The 25,192-nt window shown below is 39.1% G+C and overlaps 1 protein-coding gene and 1 long non-coding RNA gene across 5 annotated transcripts; one reads left to right on the top strand and one right to left on the bottom strand.

Moving 5' to 3' along the window:
• Positions 1–3,675: 3,675 nt before the first annotated feature.
• On the bottom strand, positions 3,676–4,614 carry LOC133267751 (uncharacterized). The gene is made up of 2 exons (XR_009742844.1): positions 4,308–4,614; positions 3,676–4,068 (listed from the first exon to the last, which is right to left on the bottom strand). It is a non-coding gene; the product is annotated as an uncharacterized LOC133267751 (long non-coding RNA).
• An 83-nt stretch (positions 4,615–4,697) lies between these two features.
• On the top strand, positions 4,698–25,123 carry NADK (NAD kinase). 4 transcript variants are annotated; one of them, XM_061450291.1, is made up of 12 exons: positions 4,698–4,885; positions 8,859–9,072; positions 12,796–12,879; positions 15,824–15,953; positions 16,483–16,591; positions 16,827–16,912; positions 17,206–17,308; positions 18,081–18,232; positions 18,756–18,855; positions 19,379–19,536; positions 20,707–20,789; positions 21,851–25,123. In XM_061450291.1, the coding sequence occupies exons 2-12, from the start codon at positions 8,900–8,902 to the stop codon at positions 21,996–21,998; spliced, it is 1,326 nt and encodes a 441-aa protein (XP_061306275.1). In that variant the 5' UTR covers positions 4,698–4,885; positions 8,859–8,899; the 3' UTR covers positions 21,999–25,123. The 4 variants fall into 4 exon arrangements, with proteins under 4 accessions (XP_061306275.1, XP_061306276.1, XP_061306278.1 ...); XM_061450292.1 differs by lacking the exon at positions 4,698–4,885 and adding an exon at positions 7,357–7,444; XM_061450294.1 differs by lacking the exons at positions 4,698–4,885; positions 8,859–9,072 and adding an exon at positions 10,312–10,536.
• The last annotated feature ends 69 nt before the right edge of the window (positions 25,124–25,192 follow it).

Genomic DNA, 25,192 nt, shown 5'->3' with positions numbered 1-25,192 from the left:
GAAGGTTTTCAAATGCATCTGTGATCTGAGCATCTGCAAAACATGAGCTGAATACATGAAAAGGAGAACATTAATAATGCTGGGGTATAGAGAATTCTGATGCAAATGAAGCAGCAGTTGGCAGAGACTAGTGTCATTTCTGGTTTTGACAGTTAGAAGGGTGTGATGTAAGGCTTATATTCTGACTTAATACAATCATACATTGAAGCTTTTGGACTCCAGACTGGTTTCCTCTTCATTTGTGTTGTACTGATCACATCAGCTGGTTTTATATGTTTCTGCTGTCTGGAATATATTTAAGTTTTCCCTTTGCATACAGTTTTGCAAGCATTAACTCTGTCTCTTCAAGTCCAGGTTGTGCTGGCATCAACCCTAGATTGGCTCACATCTTGGTGAAATGACCTTCCTCAGCGAATCGGCATCCAGACACTTTGTTTTGAAGTTCTTCTATCAAGATTTTAGGTTTATCAACACGCAAAAAAAAAAAAAACAAAACAAAAAAAAAACAAAAAAAAATCCCAAAGAACCCAACAACCAGAAAACAAGTGTCATGGTGATAACAAGTCACTTCCTTGTGCTATTAGATAATTCCTAGGACAGCACAAACCTAAAGGTCAGAGGAACAAAGAGCCTCAATTACAAGAAAAAAAAAGAGGAAGAGTAACTTTTTAATCTAGGGACTGATTTGTGTTGTTTTGGTTTTAACAGTGTTTAATACAAGAGTACACTGTCTGATAAGCCAACCATTGCAAAGGAGTGCTGACTTCCAGGGACTTTAGAACCACATAGTAAGATGATGTGAGTACCTTTGCTGATGGTGGACATGAAAGCTCTTGGACTTACAACTGGGCTGGAAGGACATTTTTTCTTCATGAGCAAGCTGCACATTGGCTCCCTTCTGACTTCCAGAGCAGAAATGTGTTAACTCACGATGAGTTAACAATCACCATCTGCATCGAAGTCATGATTGTGTGTGTTTGCACACATATTATCATATGACTACTTGGTGCTTACTGCAATCACCTGGGATGTGATAAGGTTTTGTTGTGGTAATCTAGGTAGAAGAATGAGTTTTCCATCTACATTGGAACAAGAGCATGGTATTTCATACCTGTACAACACTTAAGCAAGAAAAGCCTGCAGTGATAATTCTTTCACTTGTTAACCCTTGCTAGTGACACGAACAGGGTTTGGCCACATTACTTTCCATGTCACTTGTTCAACTTGTGCCTCCTGCTATTTAAAATCATTCTGTGGCTGCATAATAGTCTTTAGATGTCAATGTGATTTATAATACAAGATAACAAACAGGAATCAAATGTAAAGGAACCATCTTACTGTTTCTTTGCTGCTGCTCATCAAACTGTTTTCAAAGTTTGGGCAGTTCTGAAAGCTTGTGACCCAACTTCCTCCTTTATTGCAACAGGGTGTTCATGTTACTCATTTGACTTGGGTGGCTTCTGGCAAGTAAAGGACTAGGAACAACCAGCTCCCCCATTATCAAGAGCCAACTAGCAGCTAAAGTTGCAATTTCAATATCTTTTAACTGTTTGTTATGGTGATGAGGTGTGTTCCCATGTTAGCCTAGGGGATACAAATAAAGCAGATTCCTTTAAACACTGAGAGAACTAGAATTCTATAAGGCTGGATTCTGACATCTCTTCTATGTTCCTGTCATAAATCATAGAATAGTTAGGGTTGGAAAGGACCTCAGTATTGTATAGTTCCAACCCCCCTCCCATGGGCAGGGAAATCCCCCATATATTCCAGTGTTGGACCATAAATGCTGGACAGTGCTGCAGCAGTGTCCTTCTAATTCCTCTGGAGTAACTGGAGCAACTAGAAGCTTTTAAATGTTCCAATTCATAAAGCTGCTTTCTTAAAAATAATCAATGTCTCCTGTGAATCAAGGTCTTTCCTAAAAAGAATCACCAGGTTTCCTGTGAACAGTAAAATAGTGTAATAAATAGACCTGTTTTTTAATTCTTATTTGTATTAGGGTAGCAACAGGAAATGCGTAAAATAAGGACTGTGTGTGCTCCTTGTGTGTGTGCCAAGAGGCATTTCCTGTATCACTCCTGTGTAGTGAGATCACAGTATTGACAAGATTGATAGAAGTAAGTAATTACTTTTACCTGTTTTGAAGGCAGATAAACAGAATCCATTAGTCATGCAAGGAGAGACAGGAACACCTCCCAGAACACCCCAAGCTGTATCCCAAGCTATTCTCCTTAGGTCTGTCTCTTCTCCGAATTCTGCTATGAGATAGGAGGTAAATCCTGGGAGCTACTCCTTGATACAGACCCTTGGTATTACTCTTCACATGTTAGATTTCTTCAAAATCTCCCCACTCCCTATTACCTAAGATTTCTTTACTGGCTTCCAATAGCTTTCAATCATCATCTGACATTATCGAAGAAGATCTGTATTGTCAAGTGGATTGAGTGTGGGGCTACATGCCAACATTCCTGATGGCTTATCTCAGCTGTGCCCAGCACAAATTCCTTAACCCTTGTGCAAGTCAGTTAATCCAGTTCAGTCTTTAAAATTGGGATAATGATATTTATGTAACGACTAGAGATGTTTGTAATCGGCCCAAATAATGCAATGCTATAGCATATATTTCTCTATCTTTATGTCAGTGGCTTTGTAGTTTGTGGCCGTTGATAAATAGCTCATTTGTCATGCTCATGTGCCACCATTTTGACGAGAATTTAACCTCTGTGTTCCATTTTTACTCCTTGCGATTCCTCAGGAATTCTGAATCACCAGAGATTGAAAGGAAGTTTGAGAGGTAAGAACTGTGTTCATCAACCTTCTTAGGTGCTAATAGAGACAATCTGATAATTGTTTCCTGTTCAACGGAAATACCTTCTGCTGAATAGGCTTGAGTTGTAGATGGAGGCTGAGCAGAGCCTCTCTCTATCAGGCCCCAGTCTTCTGTTCAACTGGTCAAACAAACAACGTTTTTATAGTTATCTTTTTTATTAATCTAAAGCCAGTCAAATTATATTCACAAAACTGAGAGCCTTAGTAGAAAAATGCAGTGTGGTTTTTATGCTTATTTTTCAGTGTTTCTGCCAACATTTCTCTTTATTTTTGTCCAGTGTCTTCCCTGAAAGAAAGGCAGCACAACCTGGGATAGAGTGCTGAGCTACACTGTTCTGATCATGCTGTTAAGGAGAACATGCTCAAAAGCAATTTAAGACTCCTCGCTTTCTCATGGTACTTCAGTTTGTGGAGGACAGAAGAGATGTTACCAGTCTGCCTCTTACATTTGTCCACACCAGCAAACAGAACTTCCAAGGTCACTGCTGAACCTGGACAGCTCAGATTTGCTGTTATAACTGTAGCTCTTTTATAAATAGGATAGGCTCAGCTGATTAGTAGCCTTATCTCCACCGATTAATGAGGATAAGTGTTCATTATGTCACAGTTCATGCCTCTTGCAAAATGTTAAGCAACTGCATGAAGTTTCTGTGTGTGGGAAAAAACCCTCCCATAACAGCCAATATACATCCTTCAGGAAAATGGCTTTGGTAGTGATTTCTCACTTTCATCTTAATGAATTTGGAAAAATCCATCCCAAGAGCCAACTCGAATGAAAATTTACTCTTTGGTTAGCTTCTGTAGTCAGTAATTGGGTATGGACAGTTAATACAGGCACTGTGTTCCTCTTTGCTGGAACATGTTGTTTTACTGCAGCTCTTAAGATGAGTGCTTTGAATCTGTAAAACTTACTGCTATATTCCTTCCTCATGTTGTGTTGTCCCTTTATGGTTTGAGTATCACTTTCAGCACGTGAAAGCCATTTGAGTCTCCAGGATATCATTAACTGCAAAAACCTGTGTATTGTTTCCTTAATTCCTTGTAGACTGGGCTTTTAGCACTGTCTGGAAGGAGGATTAAAGAGAAACTGGGACTGAAAATACTTCAGTTAGAAAGTGGTGTAGCATTGCTACGGTATTTCCCCACATGTAGCAACTGCTTCCTCTTTTTCAGGTTTGTCGTGTCATTTATTGACTGTCACTTCTTGGCAGCTCCCCAGTTTCCTGAAAACATGAATTTCTACATAAAGGAAGGAGGAAAAAAAAAAATAATCCCAAATTGCCACACTGCCAAATGGTGTGACTTGTTCTCACTTTGTGGGTTTCTCCTGATCTACAATCCAGCGAGCTACACGTGTATGATCTCTTTAAAGTGCTATTGGTTGAAAATGTAATTGAGAAATTAGAAAACCTGAGTGGATTTGGTACCTGTGCAGGATTTTTTTTCTTGTTGGCATCTATATCGGGCCCTCAGCCTACCTCTGCTGAAGTTTGTGACAAGTTCTTGGTGATTTCGAGATCCAGTGACTGCTCGGCCTTGAGTGTGTTTGAGGCCGATGCATCCGCTTCTCCTCAGCAGGACCACCACCCGTCAGTGCTGTTACGGTGCATTTTGTGTTGGATGTTTGAGGGGGGTTGCCCTTTTCTTCGCGTTTCTTGCTCCTTTTATTGCGATTTTCTGCTGAGCTCTAATTCTAGCCCCACATAATTTATAATTAAAAGTAAAAGCAGAGGGGAAAGGAGAACCCGCCTCACACAAACCCCTCGCCACAAGCATCACGCATGCGCAGCGGCTCGCTCGTACCCTCCGCGCTGCGCAGGGGCGGGCCGCCGGTCCGCGAGCAGCGCTGTGGCGCATGCGCATTGCCCCGCCTGCGGACCCGACGCTGCCGAGGAGGCGGGGAGAGGACGATGGAGGCGCGCAGGGTCCGCCGGCCCCGCTCACTGCCCACGAGCCGCCGCGGCCGCCGCCACCAGCACGGTCGGGGCCGACTCGCCGGCCTCTGAGAGGGCAGCGGGGGGACGCTCCGCCTGGCCGGGCAGCAGCCGAGGGCACGGTGAGTTCGGCGCGCAGGGCGGGGTGTTGCGCTGAAGGGGCAGCCCCCGGAGAAGACCGGCCGGGCCAAGCGGCCTCCAGCTGGGGCTTGGCCGCTGCGTGTCCCCCGGTTCGTGTCCCCGCGGGGGGCGGCGCGGCGACGGCCGGTCCCTGGAGCCAGCGCGGGCGGGCGGGAGCTGCGGCCGTCCTGTGGCCGGTGATAGCCGGAGAGCTGCTGCTGCCGGTGACTCGCTTGCAGCCCCGGGAGGAGGCTGCAGCGGGACTGTACCCTCCGTGCCGCTGTTACCGTGAGCGGCGAGCAGCCCTGAGCTGGGACACGTTCCCGAAAGGGTAAAGAGTCAAACCGCGTAGTGTCTGCCCCGCGGTCTTTGGTCACACATGAGGTGTGTGCGTTCCGGCTCCTCGCCTGTTTAACACACACACACATTGCGGGCTACGGGGTGAGTTTCGGGGAATTAAAGCTTGTTCTTTGGTATTGTCGGTGCGTGTGTTGGTGTTTGAAGCGGCAGGGCTAACAAATGAACTTGTTTTCCCCGGGTATTGAACACGTGATGGTCATACTGCCCGGTTTTTTGTAGAAATAGCACTGGAGTATGTCATCAAAAAACACGCTGCTAAATTTCAGCCGCTGTCAGACCGCTGCACTTCAATAGGGAGCGTTACTTTGCCGGTTTTCCTATGCGCACACTGGAATATGAAGTTATAAACTACACCAAAAAGGAAGTTTTGCCTACCCGCTTGCAGTTGTTTCTTCTTTTGGGGGTGGGGGGGGGGGGGGGGAGGTTAGTGCCTTAGGGGTGGAGTTACAGGCAGATAACCTCTATTGGAGTTCTTTCTGCAGCAGAATACAATAATAAACTTCTCCGCAGAATTAAGTGATGAAGCAAACAGGGATCTGTAGTAATAGGGCATGTGGTTTCATTTCTGGATATAACATTGTTCTCTTATGCCCTAACGCAAGGTTGATAAATAATGTACAAAAGGGGAAGTGCTGAATGGTTGGTACAATTCCTAAGAAACTAGAACTGCTGCAGTCCTGAAGATGTGTACAAAGTGATGTGAGCATCATATAAGAGAGAAGAAGAGTTTTTGACATGTGAGCACACATACCTCTTACCACCTGCGTGTGGATTATGTGTATATGGAAGCTTAGCAGAAGTGTTCCAGATTTCCTTTGTACTTAACACTCTTGCAGCTGACCTGGAGAGCGATTCCTTAATGACAGTTGAGCAGTGAAGTAAAGCTTGGGGGATGTTACGGTGCTGTCTCCTTTTACATAAAGATGGTTTGATGAAAGCTCTGTGAGGTTCATTTATAATGACAGAGAAGTTGAAGGTGGGAAACTGCAGTGAAAGGTTGGGTATCTGGCTACTTTGTCACTATCACAGACATTTAATGCTAAATGTTAACGCTTCCTCAGTTGTCCTTTGTCCTGTAATGCTGAACATCTAAGTCCTTTTATTTTGTTCTTTAGATTTTGGACATGATTTAGACCAGAGCAGCCTTTTTGCTAGTTTGTTGACATGTGCTTAAAGTTTTTGGATCCAATCCTGGGAGCTGTTCAGTGATAGCTTTGTCCTTATGTCAAGTCTGCTTATTTAATAAAGGTCTTGTGAGGGAATGTTAATAAAACAATTGTAGTTAAAACATCTTGAATTGGAAGGAATTACATAGAAGGAATATCAAGTTCTTAGGTTGTATTTAGTAGGTTTGTACACCTCCTTACTTCCAGTTTTGTGCTAATCTGATTTTCTTTATGGACAGCATCTGTCAGATTAACATACTTCAAAGTCACCTGGAAACGTACCTTATTTATTGCTTACTGTATAAATTATTGTTCTCTGCACCTCACAGTTATGGTGATGATGTGGAACAGGACACACATGCATCAGCTGTTAAGTTACTGAGCACCAATTCTCCATAAACTGCATTCACAGATGTTGTATTTCCCTATACTTGGTTAATGGTTGTAATTTTTATTTTCCTAGGCCCAGATCAAGCTCTCAGTGTTAGGATATAAAGGAATGAGGTGTTCATAACCTGTGGGGTGGTAAAGCAAAGGCAAATTACGTAGTGTGGACTTGCGCATTTTTGTGTGTGCTCATTTTGCTGTGCAGATTTAGTGCAGAAATAATTACTTGTAATTCTGACTTTAGTGAGTGGATGCCTAGTGTGCACATGTGTAGTGGATACATGAATATCCTTGAGAAACATGCAGGTTGGGATAGAGGGGAGGAGATGAGACATTGCTCACTACTTATTGTCACCTTCAATACTTCTGAAACGCTTTAGCAGCAGTCTAACTTGATATAGATAAACCCAACTGTTTTGTATGCTTTCCTAGGGTAGTTCTGTGAGGATGGGGTTTCTTTTGGAAATACCCAGTTTCTAAGTCTTGTTCAAGTTTCTAGGCTTGTTCAGGCCTGTTTGGGACCTGTGAAGTAAAAAAGGTGGGCTAATTTAGATTATGATTTAAAGAACAGAGTAAGAACTTTCTTCATACGCACACAGATGCTGAAAGACCCTTTCTGTTCAGCGATACTGAATATCTCATTTTAAAGTGACTTCTTTTCTGAAGCTCAGTTACCTAAACATCTTGTTTTCTGTAGCTGGTTCAGAAACAACCAGCCAGAGATCCATTCCTGAAGCTTGGTGAGGTTGTGATGAAAGGTAATTCAAATTAAAATCTACTAAAGATAACTTGCGTTGTTTGAGTCAGAGTTTAGTCTGTTTCACATCTGTGCCTGCACCATCCGGGTAATTGTGTGCATAAATCAACTAACTGGCACAAAATTTATACTGAGCTTAAAGTAGTCTAAAAATGGAGTTAGATTTTTCAAATTTTAATTGTAAAAAAACCCATCAATGTGTTGAAATGACCGTTTCCCAAGTAACGGGCAGGAGCGATACTGAGCAATGAGTGATCAACAACTACACATTGATATCTTTACAAGTGCAGGATCTTACAAATTATTAATGGATGCCAGTAATTGTACCTCTTTGTAGTGGTGTTCTCTCAGGGTAAGTGTAATCGACAGTAGGAGCAAAAGTATTTTCTAATTTGGTTAGGTGGTGGTTCTGTCTAATTTAGTAATGAGTCAGTGCTCATTCTGAAATTACAGCTTCACTTCATTGATGCTTTTGTTATCTGGAAGCTGGGATGCTGTGAAACATGAAACTTGTGAAATTGTGGCCATTATCATCCTCTGGTAACTTTACACCCAGATATCTTTTGGGGGATAGTTAAATAACTTTTGGGGAGGATGGTTAGTTAAAGTTTGGGGTTTGGGTTTTTTTACGTTGCAAAATTGCTGCCTAGCCAGCTGTTTATCTTTTATTTGTGCTGCTCATTCATGGAAGTGAAATCCTTCACATTTGTCCTTCTTTCATTGTATTTGTTTTGGACCATCTCCCCAGTTTGTCCCAGATGGTGTAAGAACTTTGGTGTCGTTCTCCAACTTGTTTTTGCCTCTGGTCAGCATGGAAATAACTTATATTTCTGAAGAACTAAAGGTTATTAAGGTTATCTCTGTTGCATTATTTTTTGCTTACTTTGACAGGGTTTTTTCTGCTATAGCTTAGGGTATTGTAGTTTTATTTGTTGAAGATATATATCATGTAATAGGAGACTTTAGCTTTTCCTAAGTCTTAATTCCTTGTCAAATACTTAAAGCTTTCCTTCCTCTTCAGTATCTAAAATAAATTTATCTTATCCCATTTGTAACTGGAGATGTGAATCTGTGCTGGTCTTGAAACAGCTTTGTTTTGAGCCTCTTAAGAATCTGAGAACATGTGTTTTAATTCCCATTGCTTCAGATTACCTTGAAGAACTTCTCAATTGCCCAGATCCTTTTGAGAAGTTTTTATCCAAGTGTATAAACTCAGTGTTTAATACTTACTGTATTAGTTTTGCTAATACTGAGGGTTTTTTTCTCTTTCCTCCCTGTCCCCTTTCTCCTGGTGTTTTTCCACAGGAATTGAATTTCTCTCTCACTGAGGTTACTTCACTTCCAGTATGGAGATGAATCGAGAAAAACTGTGTACCAGTAAGGCTGATGTGAGCTCAGAGTCTGCTTATCATTGCTCAACGTGTCACGATGATGAGGAGTGGAGCAACACGAGCCGAGGACGAGCCAAGTCACGAAGTTTGTCTGCTTCACCAGCCTTGGGAAGCACCAAAGAATTCCGGTATGGCTCCTGGCTCTTCCTTTTGTTGCTCCCTTTAAGAAAAATGACAAAACAACTACAGTCTGGGAGCTGTAGCAAGTGATAATGAAATAAAAATAGTGTTTTGTTGTAATACGTAGAGAGGGAGATGATCAGTGAACCGTCCTGTTGTGGGCCAAGCTGTGGTAAGAACTTGATTTTCTGTAGTAATGACCATGTAGGTGATCAGTTCTAAACTGATGTTCATGTAAATAGGCTCTGGCTGCTTCTGGCCTGTCTCTTGTTTCAGTGTTTCTTGGAAGATCTTAAATTGCTTTTTCTAGATACTTCAGCAACGTTCTCCATGTGCATATACAGCTTCAGCAAGACAGCACGTTACTGATTTGCTTTGTATATGCCATTTAAAGGCTGTCTGAGCCTGGATTCAATAAAGTGTTTGCATTTAGAAATGGGTATGTGAAATGTAATAGATCTTTTTGTTTTGAAGACAAACTGTACATAAAACTGTTATTTGTAGTGTCCTGTATTGATAGCATTTCCTAGTAAGGAGGTTAGTTAAGAAAGTATGGGTTTATTTCCAGCTAGGGGAAGTTCTTAAAGTTTAAAAGCTTTGAAAGTTACTGTTTATGAGCAGATGAACACAAAATACTAATTTTAAATTTGAGGAACCCACTGTGGCCAAGTACTTCCAGGGTTTAGGGGTAGATTTGAACTTTAAATACTGTGATATTTGTCATATTTCAGCCTAGCTTCAGAAGTCTTTAAGTACCTTCCAGAAAGAACATACAAATGCATCTGTACTGAGCTATGTTAACTCATAGATCGATAGTAGCTCAGGTCACAAGAAAGAACAGTTTTGTCCTTTGTTCCAGATCTTTAATTAGTAGGCAGCACTTTACCACTTGCTCAACAAGTTGCTTTTAAGGGATTCTTAAAATGCACTTCAGAAGGTTGTTAGTCCAAAATGAAGGCAGGAAATTAATGGTGGGGGGTAGACGAAGAGCAGACCTGTAATCAAAATGCCATGGCTGTCAAAAGAGGTATCTGTGGAGTTCATAGCCTCAAAGAAGAACCAGTCAACAGTAGAGATGCTTCTGCAGACTTCTGCTAACGCTCTAGCACTGCATATTAAAAACTTCTGTGAGTATTTGGGTTATATGATAACATGGGGCAGCGCAGAGTAAGTTTGAGCTTGCAGATTGTTTGTTTCACAGCAGGGAGAAATGCCCATTTTTACTTTGAGCCAAATTTCTAATCTATTTGCAAGGCTCTTGTCATGTGGACGGCTTGCATGGAACTTTAGATTTTGTGATCTTTGGACCTATTGCAAATACTGAATAACACGGTGTGGTAGCAGCCTGTCATGATCTGTGGGAAGTGTTAGCAGAATTTTACCTTGCTTACAGTGAGGTCAGAATTTACGGACAAAATCATGGAGGAGTTACTCCACAGATGAAATTCTCTTCCAGAGTTACTGCTTTGCTGGTAGGAATGCTCTTGCAAGGCAGAGCATACATGGGTGAGGCTGAAGATCATAGGGGAAAGCTTTACGGTGAAGGGAGGCATAAAAGCGTTTATCTGAAGAGGCTAAAAGGTTAGGGAAATTCTTATTCTTGTATGTAGTTCAGAAAGTCAGTGTACTTGAATGCTTTTGGAAATGCTCACAGAGGATTGTGTTCTGATTGTACTGTTCTAGCTACTATGTTGTGTGCCATAGTCAATATGTAAGGCTTTAGGTTGAAAGTGTGCTGTAAAACCGGTGATTTTTCCCTAATCAACTTAAACCTCCAAGAATGTAGACTTCAGACAGCCTGTGTAAAAGTCCATGTTGGCTAAATTTTTGTGTATTATTATCTTCTACCTCAATAACTGCTTTTTCTCTTATACACTAGAAATGATCTTTGTAGATCTTACCCATTGTGGGTTTGAATTAGGGTTATTGTCTACAAGGTTATTTTCTTTTTCCATTAAGCTGCTGTGCATTCATTCACTAGCTGCCTTCAATTCAGTGCAGAATTGTCACAAGACGTTTTGCAGAATGTCAGAAAATGAGCTCAGGCTTGCTGTGTAATATTCAGGTTGAAGTAGTTGCCTGTCTGCTTTGAACTGACACATATATTTACCTAAAAGATGTGTAAGTTCCAGTGCGTCGCTGCTTATTCTTAGCAAAGGCAGTCTTATAACAAGTAACTTTAAATCCTGTTCACTCATTTTGCCTTCTGTTGATTGAATAGTGCATAAACTGAGTACTAATAAAACCAGGTAAAATCTTAATGAAAATATATGCCAGTTATTAATTAGAACTTGCAAAGAAATGTTGGAATGTCATGAATGTCATGTGCCTATTTTAGGTAATGGTTGGACTTAAAAATGGAAAACAGTATATGTGAAAAACAAAAATCACTTCTGTGTGTTAGATATAGGAAATTAAACACTCATTTTCATTACTGGAATTCAACTCTTCTGCGTATTTTACTAGACATAGAACAAAGATGTTGCTGTTACTCCTTAATTATATTTTTTTTAATCTGTCATCTGGTTTTGACATTTATTAGATTTCTGAGGGTTTTTTTAGTACTAAAAGTGAATCATGAGGCTGGTCTGAGTTATTTTATGATACACACAATAGAAGGCAGTGCAGGAATGATTTGTTACCGCCAAGCAATAGGTTATTTACCAATTCCTGTGTTAATTGAATTAAGCACAGGAAAGGCATATTTCCTCCTTCCTTTTAACTGAATAATTCTAATAGCATTTACCTAGTATTTCAACAGTTCCATGACTTGAGCAAGTTTTACTCCTGCTTACAGATTGGCTGGAGGAGGTGGGAGGGAAGTAAGGCGGAACAGTTCTGACTTGCTCCAGATAATCTCATCCTAGGGCTAGGAGTAATCCTGTGTTCTGGCTGGGATTTATGTTTGGGGATAAATGACATTTCAGAGCTCCTGTTTATTTGAAGACCAAGATCGTGTTAGATAAATAAATGATAAAAGTTAGCATTTTTTCCTGTCTGTTCAAAACTAAGGCCTGGAGCTGCAGATGCATATCTCCATATACCTTAGAATTGAAGGATACGCATTTTATTAAGTGCAAAGATTTAAATAACCAGAAAAAGCATTTACATGATCAGGACACCATTAGTGTGACTGGCTAAAACATCTGAAGGAGTTGTTTTGCTTTTGGAGATTGTAAATGCTTGGCAAGACTTACACTGGGAAACCTAATTTATCTACATGTTTTTGTGGTCTCTGAGAGATGCATGTACTGTTCTGTACTGAGTGTCCAGAAGAGCTGAAACTAAATAGAACCTTGACATGAATTTGCAGAACCAACTCGAGAAAACTTGACCATATCTTCTCTGAGGCTGTGATGCTTCCTTTGTGCAAAGTGAAGATGAAACAAATACAAGAATATGCCTGGAACTAATATTTAGGAAGTGATTACTCAGTCTGTGGAGGGGATGTAAACTGCGGGGCTTCAATTAAATTCACTCTCAAGGAGTAGGAATGGGAGGTAAATGTTAGATTTGAAATGTGTGAGTTATTATGTGTAAAATTACCTTGCCTGGTCAACCACAAATGTAGGTTTAAGATGTGTTCTTAGCCCTATATTGCTTAATGTGGCTTTTTTCAAAGAAGTTGGTGATCTGAGGATTTGGCTTGGTGACTGGGGAGCTAATTATACCCAGTTTGCCATCACATTTCTTTTACTTACTGATTATCTTTTTTGCATATGTATCTGCAGGAGAACACGTTCCTTGCACGGACCATGCCCAGTGACCACATTTGGACCAAAGGCCTGTATGCTGCAAAATCCTAAAACGATTATGTAAGTAATCAAATGAATGGCCTCATGCTTATTCTGTGTGAAAGAGAAAAGCTTGCTTTTACACTATTCACCCCCTAATTAGCATGTTTGTGTTTTACCTGTTTTCACGTTGCTTGATTGCCAGCTGGAGTCCTGCATTGCCAAAATTGGCAGTTTATCACACATTGACCCTTTAACAAGTCAGTCTAAGAGCAGAATGGGTAGCACTGCTAACTGTACTCCCAAGTAAAACCCCGTTAGATGTGCGTTAGCTTCATCTGCAGGCTGAAAAGTATAATAAAGGTTTGAATATCATCGGGTACTTTTCCTCCCAAGGGATGATGGGACATAAGCAGTGTTTCTCTGTATGGATTTGTAGTGGTTTTGCCAGCTGGAATATTTCCTGCAGGGTAACAGACATAAAAGGAAATTAATTTTGCTGGTTTTACATTACTAATTCATGTGGTGTTCTTATGCCCACTGTTCTACCTAAACAGTATCTCTATTTTGGAAGAAAAAAATAATAACCATTTCACACACAAGCACTGCAGGGCATGTGAATAGTGCTGGTAGTTTGAATTTGTGTATTCGAGCTATGGCACTTTTGCCATATGAATATCGTCAAGGTAAATTTGCCTTTAGACTGCTGATAAATTTAATGTGAGAATAAGGGTTGCTTTCTGCTTGGCAGGCATATAAACATTTTAATCTTGTAGTTGGGTGGCATAAAAGTGTTGCTTTTTACACCATGTATTTATACTTAATAAATGGTGTCTTGGTCAGGCGAGATATGTCGGGGTTCTACAGATTAAGCAAGTTAGTGGTCCCTACTAGGATGTATTTCATTGTTCTTCCAGTTAAATACAAAGTATTTAAGTATCTATTTGCCTAAATCCTTACCCAGCTAGTAGCAGTCTTCCTCCAAACAGGTTGGTGGTAGCCCAGCTTTTCCTCTGAAGGTGTGGCAGAAATCATGCAGTGTGAAGTAACTCTGGGCTTCCTCATTCTTTCTGTCTGTTCTGAAGTCAGGACTTGGAGTGCTGCGGTTCATCTGAAACCCCAGCTTGCCTCACGCGTTCACCCGTCTGATTCCATGCGGATGCTCCTCCCCACAGGGTGGGTCAGCCTGGTACAATAAAATGATAGTATCAAGATCAGTTGAGCGCAGAGGCTGCGAGCAGTACTCGTGCACACTCCCTGCCAGGGAAAGGACTACTTAAGCAGTGTTCAGAAGCTTAAGCTGGGGAGTAGAGGATGATCTCAGATCACTGAAGGAAAGAACTGCTTGAAGACCAAGTTGTGAATTATTCTTACCACAGCTAAGGGCTTTTTTCTTGTGGCTTCTAAAAGCTTTTTGTTTGGGTTTTTATTCTCTACAGACAGTAATATTATTAAACTCTCTTCACTGGAGAGATATTTTTTAATAGAAAATTCAGGTTTTATGTACAGGTGTAAGTTAGCGAAGGTCTTGATGTCTCTTTTAAGGTCTCGATGATTGTATTGAAAAGCCTGCTTTCAGAAGATTGTTCTGTAGGATGACCAGGTGAATTGAATGACTAGCCAGTGAAAACAGAATCAAGTGCTTGTGTTCTTGAGGAGGGGGGAGGTCAAATGCCTGTTTTTAAGTTCTTCCTGGAAATGGAATTTTTCTTATGAAATCTTGCCTCTGAAGATCTGTAATAAACATTTTATACAGGATTTTCCTGTAGGGCCTCACAACTTTTTATTGGGAATGACTGAAATATTTAACTGGGAAGAAAAAAGATTTTCAGAGAGAAATATTTCCTTCTGAGGTAGCACTTTATTAATACGTGAAAGGCCTTTTTTTTTCTTTCCTTGGAGCTGTTACATTTGCCTAACTCCTGGAAGGAAACATGAAGATCTTAAAGCATGTTATGAATAATCTTTCATTTAGTAGAACTACGGGGAATTGGTGAGTACAGTTGGAGTAGGCAGAGTGTTCTGTTTGAACGGAGAGGTAGCATTGTTCCATAGTAAATGTTATTGGTAGTAACTACTTCATTAACCTACAGTTTCTGCTGTATTTATATGTAGAATATAGGAGGTTTGGAAACTAAAATGAACTGTTTTTTCCATCTCTGGCATCATCATCTGTTTTATTTTAACCCTTGCAGTGCAAAATCCAAATCTCTGTAAATTTGGCTTTCTCAGCATTTAAACTAGTGTGCTTTGCTTTTATGGGCTATATCTGCACTGTGTAGAAAATGGTGGGATGCTTGTTATACGTGAGATACAACTGTGAAATTAGGTAGCTTAGAAATAGATACCCTGCTGTATTTTCCCTTTTTTTTTGGTATTCCTAAAGCAACTAAGTGTGTTATAGAACAACTTGAGGGTGCTGTTACGGAACTCTTTTGAAAGCTGCAAAATTACTTGTTTAGTTCTTGAGCTTCTCAAGTCTTAGAAAGCTGTCTGACAACAGGCAGACAGTAGCCTTAAAATACTTTTTAAAGTTAATTCTTTATTTTTAAAAACATTTAAAGTAGTAGTTGTGCTACTTTAAGCGGATAAACTCCTTTTGGGATCAGTACTAAAATCTTCATTGTTTGCCCTTCTCCTGTGTTAGTTGGGAAAACCTGTAGAATTTGGGTCTACATGTACAGGCTTCAAAAGGCATTGAGAAGACTGTGAAGATCCAAGAGCTTTTGTAGTGCTTCTGTTAACAACCCTTTTTGCATGTGCTGTTAGCATGGTAGCAGTTACCAGAATGGACACCTTAATACTGTGTTACTGTCTTAACAAAGTAAAGCATTGATTGGTTTCATGGGGGAAGAAACATCATTACAATGATTACCGCATTCAGATGCTTATTGCATACAAGCTATTGCATTCTTCTTTCTGTCCTAGGACTGCAGGCAATTAGACTGAAAGAGAGATTCTTAACAGACCAGAATGTTGTCAAAGCAAACTGTAGTAACATTGTCTTTATTTTTCTGTTCTCTAGGCACATTCAGGATCCAGCAAGCCAGCGGTTGACATGGAACAAACCTCCCAAGAGCGTCCTTGTTATTAAAAAGATCCGTGATGCCAGTCTGCTGCAGCCTTTTAAAGAGCTTTGTGTATATCTTACTGAGGTAATAAAATGTAAATTCCATTTTTGCTGTACTTTAAAGCCTAAACTGGTTTCAGTTACTGATTTTGTTGCATATGGAATGAACAGAATTGCACGGTGCAAACAATCTTTATACTCACTCGCACTGAAAGTAGTAAAACTTGTTTCAGAGTTTAAGATCAATACTTAAGTACTTTAGGTAAAGAGCTTAAGGGGAAAAAAAAGTAAAGTAAAAACTTTCCTTCATTCTATTTTCAGTTCTGAGTTGCAGGGAAAGGGATAGAAAAAGCTTAATCCTTTAAGCCCTGAACAAACATAGCAACGTTACTGTATCATGTAATCTGTGTTCCAAAGTTTAATTAGGTGATTTGTGTGCTGCAAAACTATCATTAGAATTGACCACTCATTAGAAATAAAACCCCAACCAGCAGATGCAGACCTCTCCTGTAAAATATTATTTATATGTTTGAAACTAATGGAAATTACAGGGAGAGTCAAAATATTTTATCGTTTTAAGAGGTTATTAACAAGCTTCTTTTACTTTTCTTAAGGAGAACAATATGATAGTGTATGTAGAAAAAAAAGTATTGGAAGACCCCGCTATAGCTAATGATGAGAATTTTGGACCAGTGAAGAAGAAATTTTGCACCTTCAGAGAAGGTATAGTAATGATTTCTTGAAAGTAGAGCTGAAGTATGGTGCTTATTTGTCCTTATTTCCTTACTGGTTGGGTTAAGTTTGTTAAACTAAAGTGTCTTGTGGTCTGCTATTATTAGTTTCAGTTGGGTTTTTTTATACTTGAGTGAATGTTGGCATGCTGCACTTAATTTATGGTAGGAAATTACGACTGTTGATAAAACTTAATTAAGAACTTGGATTTCAATGTTGCTTCTAGATTATGATGATATCTCCAATCAGATAGACTTTATCATATGCCTGGGAGGAGATGGGACCTTGCTTTACGCTTCTTCACTTTTCCAGGTTGGTCTTTTTGGGAAATAGACTTAAAGATCTCTTTTCTTCTTGAAGTATTTGAAAGTTGTTGGGGTTTTTGTTTGGGGATTTTTTTGAGTTCAGATTTGTCCCTTGCTGTTCATTCCGTTTTTTAATCAAGCCTGGTTTACCCTATATATTCTGAAAATAATATATGTACTTGTGTTGTTTCTATTATGCACAGTTGAAGTTACATCAATAGTCAAAATATTAACAGGCAATTAGTTGAAGTATGAAATGCTTTTATTCAGAGGCTTTTAAATTCTTTTCTTTATTGATAGGGTAGTGTACCTCCAGTTATGGCTTTTCATCTGGGATCCCTTGGATTTCTTACTCCATTTAATTTTGAGAATTTTCAGTCCCAAGTCACTCAGGTTATAGAAGGTAAATTGAAGGGGACAAGTTGTGGTGTTTGTTTGTTATGTTTTCTATAGCTTTTCCCAAGGCTAGTAAATTTTCTTAACTAACTCATTTAGGTTGTCCCATAAGACTGAATCTCAAGAAATATATATTAAACTGACAGAAGTATTGCATTGCATTGACTCATCCAGTGCTGCTTTCCATACTATTTTGTAATGGAAAATGGCAAAGAAATTACTTTGTTGTTTGGGGGGAAATGAGTATAAGGTAGTGCAGAATTTACCTTAAATTGCAGCTAAACATACAAATAGAGGGTAACTATGAAGTCTGTTCACTGAGAAGTGGGGCAAATAAAATACTTGAGTCGAAAAATACTTCATTTCTTCAATACTGAGGTGAATCCAAACTGGATTCCTGAGAAGAGATAGAAAATTCTCACATTGCTAGAATATTGTCTTTTAATAGTTATTGTTAATGCATTTTCCTTAAGCTTAGCTTTTGTCTTTGTGAAGGTCATGTAAGCTTAACATTGTTTTCCAATCTTGATCGTGTCCACATAAAACTTTCAAGAGGAAAGGGAAGAAAGACTGAGTTCAAATTTGACTTTCATTCTGTTCATTAATACTAAAAAATAGTTTAGAGCTTTAACCAAGTGTAGACAATTGTCTTGCAAATGAAACTGGGAATGTTGGGCAATGGGTGATGGCATTTCATACAGTTTGTTAGTCATTACAGGGTTATATTTATTGTACCAGCCTATTGGTTTTGTGTACTTTTTCCTCTATTTCACTTCTAGGCAATGCAGCCCTTGTTCTACGAAGCAGGCTGAAAGTGAAAGTAGTTAAAGAGCACAGAGAGAAAATGACAGTACAAAATGGCATAGAAGAAAATGGAGTAGTGTCTACAAATATAGAGAAAGAAGTGGGCAAGCAAGTTATGCAATATCAGGTCAGAGGGGAAAACGGGCGAAAGAACTAATGAAGTGTTTGTAAACTGCTTTGTACTTATTTTATTACAGCCTTCCCCCTTTCAATAATTTACTTACATTAGCTCAGTGGTGTGGGACTGATCCATGTTGCTCTGATTCAAAATATGGGCACTAAATAATGAGGAAGTGGTGTACATTGCTACTTTCTGCAATCATAAGCGCTAATATTGTATTTTCCTGGAGTAATACTTTCCTTCTATTTTGTAAACAAAGTAGGAGTTCTAAAATGGGATATTCTAAAGATTTGTGTAAGTGGAAAGCAAAGCCCTGCACATTGTTGGTAACCAGCTTCTGGAAATAAATCTTGACATCTAAAAACTTCAGCTGGCACTTGATAAGGCAGAGGTGTAAAGAGAGTCTAATTTGGCAAGGACTAAATCAGCATGATTCTTTCAAAGATCTGGAAAGCATGTTTCAGTTTGTTATTTTTTATATTGCCAAGTCAGCAATAATGGACTGGTGTAATGTTTGATGTCATGGCAGGTCCTAAATGAAGTTGTAGTGGATCGTGGTCCTTCATCTTACCTTTCCAACGTAGATGTCTTTCTTGATGGGCACCTGATAACAACAGTGCAAGGAGATGGTGAGTCTGCTTCTTGAGTTAAATTGCTTAACAGTTCATGTGTGGACTGTTGCTATTTTACTGGAGGATTTTCTCATATGGAAACAAAGTCTGAAGCTTCAGTTCTCTGGTGACAGAAATCAGTGTGCAATGAATAGGTGTGTGTATTCACTGGTAGCATTCCACAGCAAAGTGTTGTAAGCTTTGTTTATGGACTTGTGAAGGCAAGCAACAGTTTCATGAAATACAAAAGCTGTTCTTTAGAACTCTTACCCTGAAAGCAAATGAATGTCACTGTTACAAAGTTACGTAACCTGAGATCTAGATGTTTATGCAACTTATATGAAGCCATAGAACCAACCTGCTTTGTCGGGATTAGAGGAGAGCTGCTGACTTTTTGAGTATTAGGCTGCAATTCTCCTGTGAAATACAAGCTGATATGTTCTGTGCTTCTTTTTCATAACAGTGCTATTTCTTAGTTATCTTCCAAAGTAACACATTGATTGTAATGCTGATCTAAGTGAAATTTTTGCTCCTTTCACAGGAGTCATTGTCTCCACGCCGACTGGTAGCACTGCGTACGCAGCTGCAGCAGGAGCTTCTATGATTCATCCCAATGTTCCTGCAATAATGATCACCCCAATCTGCCCTCACTCATTGTCTTTCAGACCTATTGTTGTTCCTGCTGGAGTGGAACTCAAGGTTAGCTTCTGTTACATTATGTCTCTTCCTAAGTTAAAAACTTCTGTAATAACTACATGAACCAGGCCAAAGCAGAAGAGGTCAGGAAATGCCGTGTATCTCCCACATTCTTTCATTTGTAGGAGGATCAGATCAAGTCTGGTTGAAGAATGCATCTTTGTTTAAAACAATATACCCACTAGCAGAATACTTCACACTGCTTCCTACTGGACTGTAGTTGTGTAACATTCTGCAAAATGGGAGTGCATACGTTAGCATGCTGACCGTAAAAATTTTATGTCATTTCAGCTAACGTGTATGTAAATGAGTGCTTAAGGGAATGAAGAATTCTACTTTCATGGCTAAACCAGCAAATATTGCAGATTTTGAGTATATTGGTAGAGTTATCTGTAATTGATTAATTATTTTTAATGCTGTCTTGCAGAAAAAAAGGCATATATTACCTGAATATGAAATGGACTTAATGTGTGTTTTTAACAAATACCTATGTGTAAGAAAGAAACCTTTGCTGCTGCTTGGATCTGTTACAAGCCTTCAGTCTATTTAAGTTGGAAGAGAGGTAGTGTGCTTAGAAGCACTCCTCCAGGGATATTAGAAGATTAGCATTAAGAAACAAGTGTGCACTGGGGCTTTACAACATAAATCAACTGTTTATTCATGGCACTGCTCTGTCTGCAATTACTTTCATGTCAGTGGGTGATACTGGCCCATATTAGTCAATTCTTTTCTCTTCCTGGGCATGTATATTAAATGTGAGCAAAACTTCCTGAATTTGGCAGGTTTGGATTCACTATGTACTAAACTGTATTTTTCTGGATTAACTTTATTATTTTTGTTGAAAGAGATGCTAAATTATCTCATGCAACTGCATTAAAGTGTGCACTGGTTGTAACTGAAAGGTTTTTCTGGTTTATGACCTTGTACTTGTAAAAGGAGGTTTATTGCATGTAGAAAACTTATGTATATATATACCAAACATAAAATGAAGATTTGGAACTTGTGTGGCATGTCACTGTACATTTATTATGGACAGATTACCAATATCAGTGCAACTGTAATGTTATGGAGAGTCAGTTCTCCACTGAAGAGAGAGGATGGTGGAGCTTTTTGTTCCTTGCCCCTGAAAAATAGGGTTTGGACCTGAAGTTTAGTTCTTTTTCTCGTTTTCAGATTATGCTCTCCCCAGATGCCAGGAATACAGCGTGGGTTTCATTTGATGGAAGGAAGAGGCAGGAAATATGCCATGGAGACAGGTCAGGCTTTTTTTTTTTTTTGATTGTAGCATTTCTCTAGAAGTATATAAAATAATGATTCATGCACTTCTCTCATTGCCTAACATGTCAAAAGTGTTGCTGACAGTGAAGAAACAAGCTTTTATAAACCCTAACACCTCTTACAGCAGAAACCGCAGGAAAAGTATTTCATTTCAACAAGTTTTTTAGATCTGCCTATGAAAGCAAGTGAAGTGTTAAGATAAAAGCACATAAACATTGCGTGCTTAGCAAGGAAGATGACATGTCTTTAGAAAATTCTGTATACTTAACATAAGGTATAAACCAACAGGAGTTGCATTGTAAGCAGTGGCTCTGAATAATGCCACATGGCTTAAACTGTGTGAACTTAGTGAATGGTTGTGGTCACTTGGGATGCTATTGCCTTGAGTGAGCAGAATGCTATTGCCTTGAGTGAGCAGAATGCAGTGGGTGACGTTTCCTCAGTTTTTATGTGCAAAATATGGTGGCTTATCCTAATAGGAGGTGATTTAGGGCAACTGAGTTGTGACTGTAGACTTGCTGTTCAGGATGACTTGTTGCTCTTGGTCCATACAAGTTGCTAGAAAGGAAAACGTATAGCTGGCGTGACACCCCATCTTGAGCTGTTTGTATTTCCTCTGATGTTGAAAGACCTACAGATCAGGAGACTAGAAACGATTTAAACATGAGCTCTGTCCCTTTGGTAGGTGTTAGACTTCATGCTGTTGCTTTTAGTGGAAACTTAAAGGCTGTGGTGGCAACATACATTTTTCCTTTGTCCCTGTATTGTTGGTGTAAAGACCAGCAAGAGACTGCAGGATGTCATGGAGTGGGTTCAGTATTCTCACTGTGTGAAAGAATGCTGTCCACGGTGCATCTGTTAACCATTTGAAGCTCTTTAGATGAGGCTGCAGGCTTAGTTATTGCTCGGTTATGGAAACTTGCTGCTTTACCAACTTGGCTGAGCCTAGCACTGTGTTAGCTAGTGATTTGAAGATTATTTTTTGAACAAATGCTATTGATTGCCCTTGACTGACTGGGGTGTTCCTGTGTTGTTGCAGTATTAGCATCACTACCTCTTGCTATCCCCTTCCTTCGATCTGTTTCCGAGATCCTGTGAGCGACTGGTTTGAAAGCTTGGCTGAGTGTTTACACTGGAATGTTCGGAAGAAGCAAAATAACTTTGCTGTTGAAGAAGAAGAATTTTGAGTGTCTACATCTAACAAGACTCATGGGAATGGAAAGTGGCAGTATCCCTTCTATATGCTTGGATCTTAAGGTTTTTGGCTAACAAGTGTGGTCACCATCTCAGACATATATAGTGATTATAGTTTATATTGGTCTAATCTGCTGATGGCTGGAAATTATTGTGCTACTCCTGTCCACCAAGAGTAGAAATGGAAGAAATTAGGCTCTGATTGTTGTAATCCAGTGTGAATTTCCTTCAAATGAGCAATCTGAAGATTGATTCTTTCTGATTGGTATTGACAACTGCATCTGTAGATTTGATTGTAACCTGTAACTTACCAGTAACATGGTAGGCTGAATGTAGATACATAATAGAAAAGTGGCAGTAGAAAAGTGGCATTAAAATACTCTGTTTCATTTGGTACATTCGTAATTCTATTTAAGAGTGCTATGCATATAAAGGCTCTAAGAAATTTTCTTGAAGAGAAAAAAGAAACTCCTCTTTGTTAGCTTAAATACATCTTGCCCAGAACAGCTCCCCATCAACACAGTGCTTAAAATACTTTCTCCTTACCTGCAAATGTGACACACTGTGAAGAAACACCCATGAAGAATGCTTTTTTTTATTAATAGATGGAATTAGTTAAGTAAAAAAAAAAAAGTATTTTTTTTTTAAATATATATACATATGTGTTTCTTCCATTTGAACAGCGTTTGACCCTGGGCTGCCAACAAATAGCATGGGCAAGCATTAGTGTGAGCTGAGTTGATGATTACAGTGATCTCCATTTCTGTAGCTGAGCTAGTTTATAGCTCTGCAGTTCCTGTTGGTGGGAATCATCAGTGTGTTGGTTTTTCTTAACATTGTTTGATTCTCTGGAATACACAGTAGCATCAGAGACTATAAAATCACAAAAACCCAATTCTCCAAATGTTCAAGAAGAATCTGGACTTCAATTACTACTATCTTGTCTGGTTTCACTACTGTCTTAAATAAAGAGTATCCTATACTAGGCCCTGAATGCCCTCAACTTCCATAGATACCTTCCTGCTCTTGGTGCTGAGTAATAGAGAAAGGGATGCTGCATTGATAGGCAGGTAGATAAATGAGAGGACACATTCCCAGTAGAGTAGCAACGGTGCCTTCAGCACACTCAAGATATTCTAAGTCTCGTATTTACTTTTATAAGATGCTTTCAAATGTTTCTAACTTCTCCATGTACATATTTTATTGTATGTGCTTTTATGAAAGAAAAAACCCAACAGAAAATCTAGTTGGGAATAAAGGGTTTGTACTGTACTATAACTGAAAAACATCAAACCCAACTATAATGTTTACATTTATGTTCTCTGTTGGTGCAGTCTTATGATCATACTATTCAAACTTCAGCATTTTCAACGTCTTGCTGCATTGGTCATTAAAGGAATGGACATTATCTGTTAAATCTAAGCCTGTGGCATAATACTGTGGAGGAATTAATTTACTGATTAAGGTGGGATTTCCTTGAAAGTGGAGTGAGAACTTTTCATGATTGTCTTACCTTGTTCATGTGGTCCAAAGTGGTAATGGGAAATGTATTCATTTCCAAACTCTGCCTAACCTGCTGTCCTCTGATGGTTTAAATAATGTCTCTTCCATTTTGGATGCTGCCCCAGTTTGTCTGATTTTGCTAAATCCAGGTGAGAGCACTTTTCCATAAAAGAGAAACAAAACTCTCCATTAACGATACGAATCACAATGAAAAATGTGTTAATATAAATGAATACTCAGTTTGTAAATTTTGTAAAATAGAATATTGGTTTGATTTGGTCTAAATAGATGAATTCTGTGCTATCTTGGAAGAATATCCAGATAGCTTTTGGGATTTCTCTTTCACTTGAATCTGCAGTCATTGTTTTATCACTGTTTTGAAGCTGCTTACGGGTTTCCTAGGCGAAGTATTCAGTTATTAAATAACTGTTTACTTTTTGAACTATAGAAGTGTCAGACTTTTTGCTTTGAAACTATTTTATTTAAACATGCAATAATTGAGAAAAGGAACAGGGTATGGTGGCTAGGTAGAGGTATTGTTAAGTGGGATAGCAGGCACACTAGGAAGTGGAAATCATTTTGCGGAGGTGAGGCGAAATGGTTAATGAGCCTTATCTAGTATTTTTTTAAAGATAAAATTATATTCAGCACTTTTTATTTATGCTTTTTATAATAGTAAAGCTATTATTGACTAAATTGCCGAACTTTGATTTTCAGAGTGCATACTTCATGAAATCTGTAATCACAACTTACCTAACTATTTTCTCTAGATTAGATCTAGATTAGGAGTTGTCTTTAAATTTATCATGTACTGCAATTGCATCACTGGCTTTGAGGCTTCTGCAGTTTTGCTTGTACAACTCTTCCTGCTCGATAGCAATGTTATTTGGATCATTGATCCGCCAAGCAGAGAGCTACGGTCGCCCACTAAAGGAAAGAAAGTCACACGATGACTTTAGTCTTTGCTTTTTCTTCAAAAAGCTGTGTTGATTCTAATTGTACTAGCTGCTTTATATCAAAACACAACCCAAATTGTGTTAATACATTACAGATTTATCTAACTGTACAAAGTCCCTTTTTGAGGCCTTTAATCTGCAAACCAGCAGCTCACAAGCAGGCTAGTGGGGTTTAAACAGCACCCAAGTTGTGCATATTGAACAAGTGTGAGTAATATCTGTGCAAACCACAGCACAACCAGGAAAAAAAACAGCTGTAATGCAGACTTGGTTATATTGGCAATAAAAGCTCATTTTGCAGATGTAGCTTACTCAAAGTAACTTGTTTAAACTGTACTGGTAACATAGGGGTTTGCTGATTAAGAGCTGTGTTTCTAAGGGTTTGTAAATGTCACTATACCTGCAAATCCTTTCCAGTCTACAAAGGGTCAAAGTGGAAGCTGGGAAAATAATTTGGGGTTTCTTCCCTTTAAGAAGTTATTCTCTACTAGAGAGTTTCAGAAGTTACTAACAACTGATGTAGTGTGGAATAAAGCAGTGTACTGAATTTTTAAGAGGTAAAAATCCTGTTACATATTGTTAATGCTTTGAAAACTTGTTTTAAATATTGTTGAAAACAAATATTTTTCAATCCTTTCAATAAAATCTTTTTGTAAAGTTGGATTTGTAAAGCAGCACTTTGACTGTTGAGAGTATAAAATGAGGGAATTACTTGCTTGGAAGGGAAA

The sequence above is a fragment of the Pezoporus flaviventris genome, unplaced genomic scaffold, assembly GCF_033815535.1.
Source record: "Pezoporus flaviventris isolate CSIRO_AGI_PZ_B2104156 unplaced genomic scaffold, CSIRO_AGI_Pfla_v1 ptg000009l, whole genome shotgun sequence".
In the NCBI taxonomy this organism is placed as follows: domain Eukaryota; kingdom Metazoa; phylum Chordata; class Aves; order Psittaciformes; family Psittacidae; genus Pezoporus; species Pezoporus flaviventris.
The sequence above is the reverse complement of the archived record's forward strand: the minus strand, read 5'-3'. Positions and strand labels throughout refer to the sequence as shown.

What these genes read in the sequence shown, in the direction of transcription:
- NADK (XM_061450291.1), top strand. Translation starts at nt 8,900, where the DNA reads ATGGAGATGAATCGAGAAAAACTGTGTACCAGTAAGGCTGATGTGAGC. An exon ending in TTTGTGTATATCTTACTGAG is followed by an intron (nt 15,954 to 16,482) that starts GTAATAAAATGT and finishes ACTTTTCTTAAG; the next exon opens with GAGAACAATATGATAGTGTA. An exon ending in ACGCTTCTTCACTTTTCCAG is followed by an intron (nt 16,913 to 17,205) that starts GTTGGTCTTTTT and finishes CTTTATTGATAG; the next exon opens with GGTAGTGTACCTCCAGTTAT.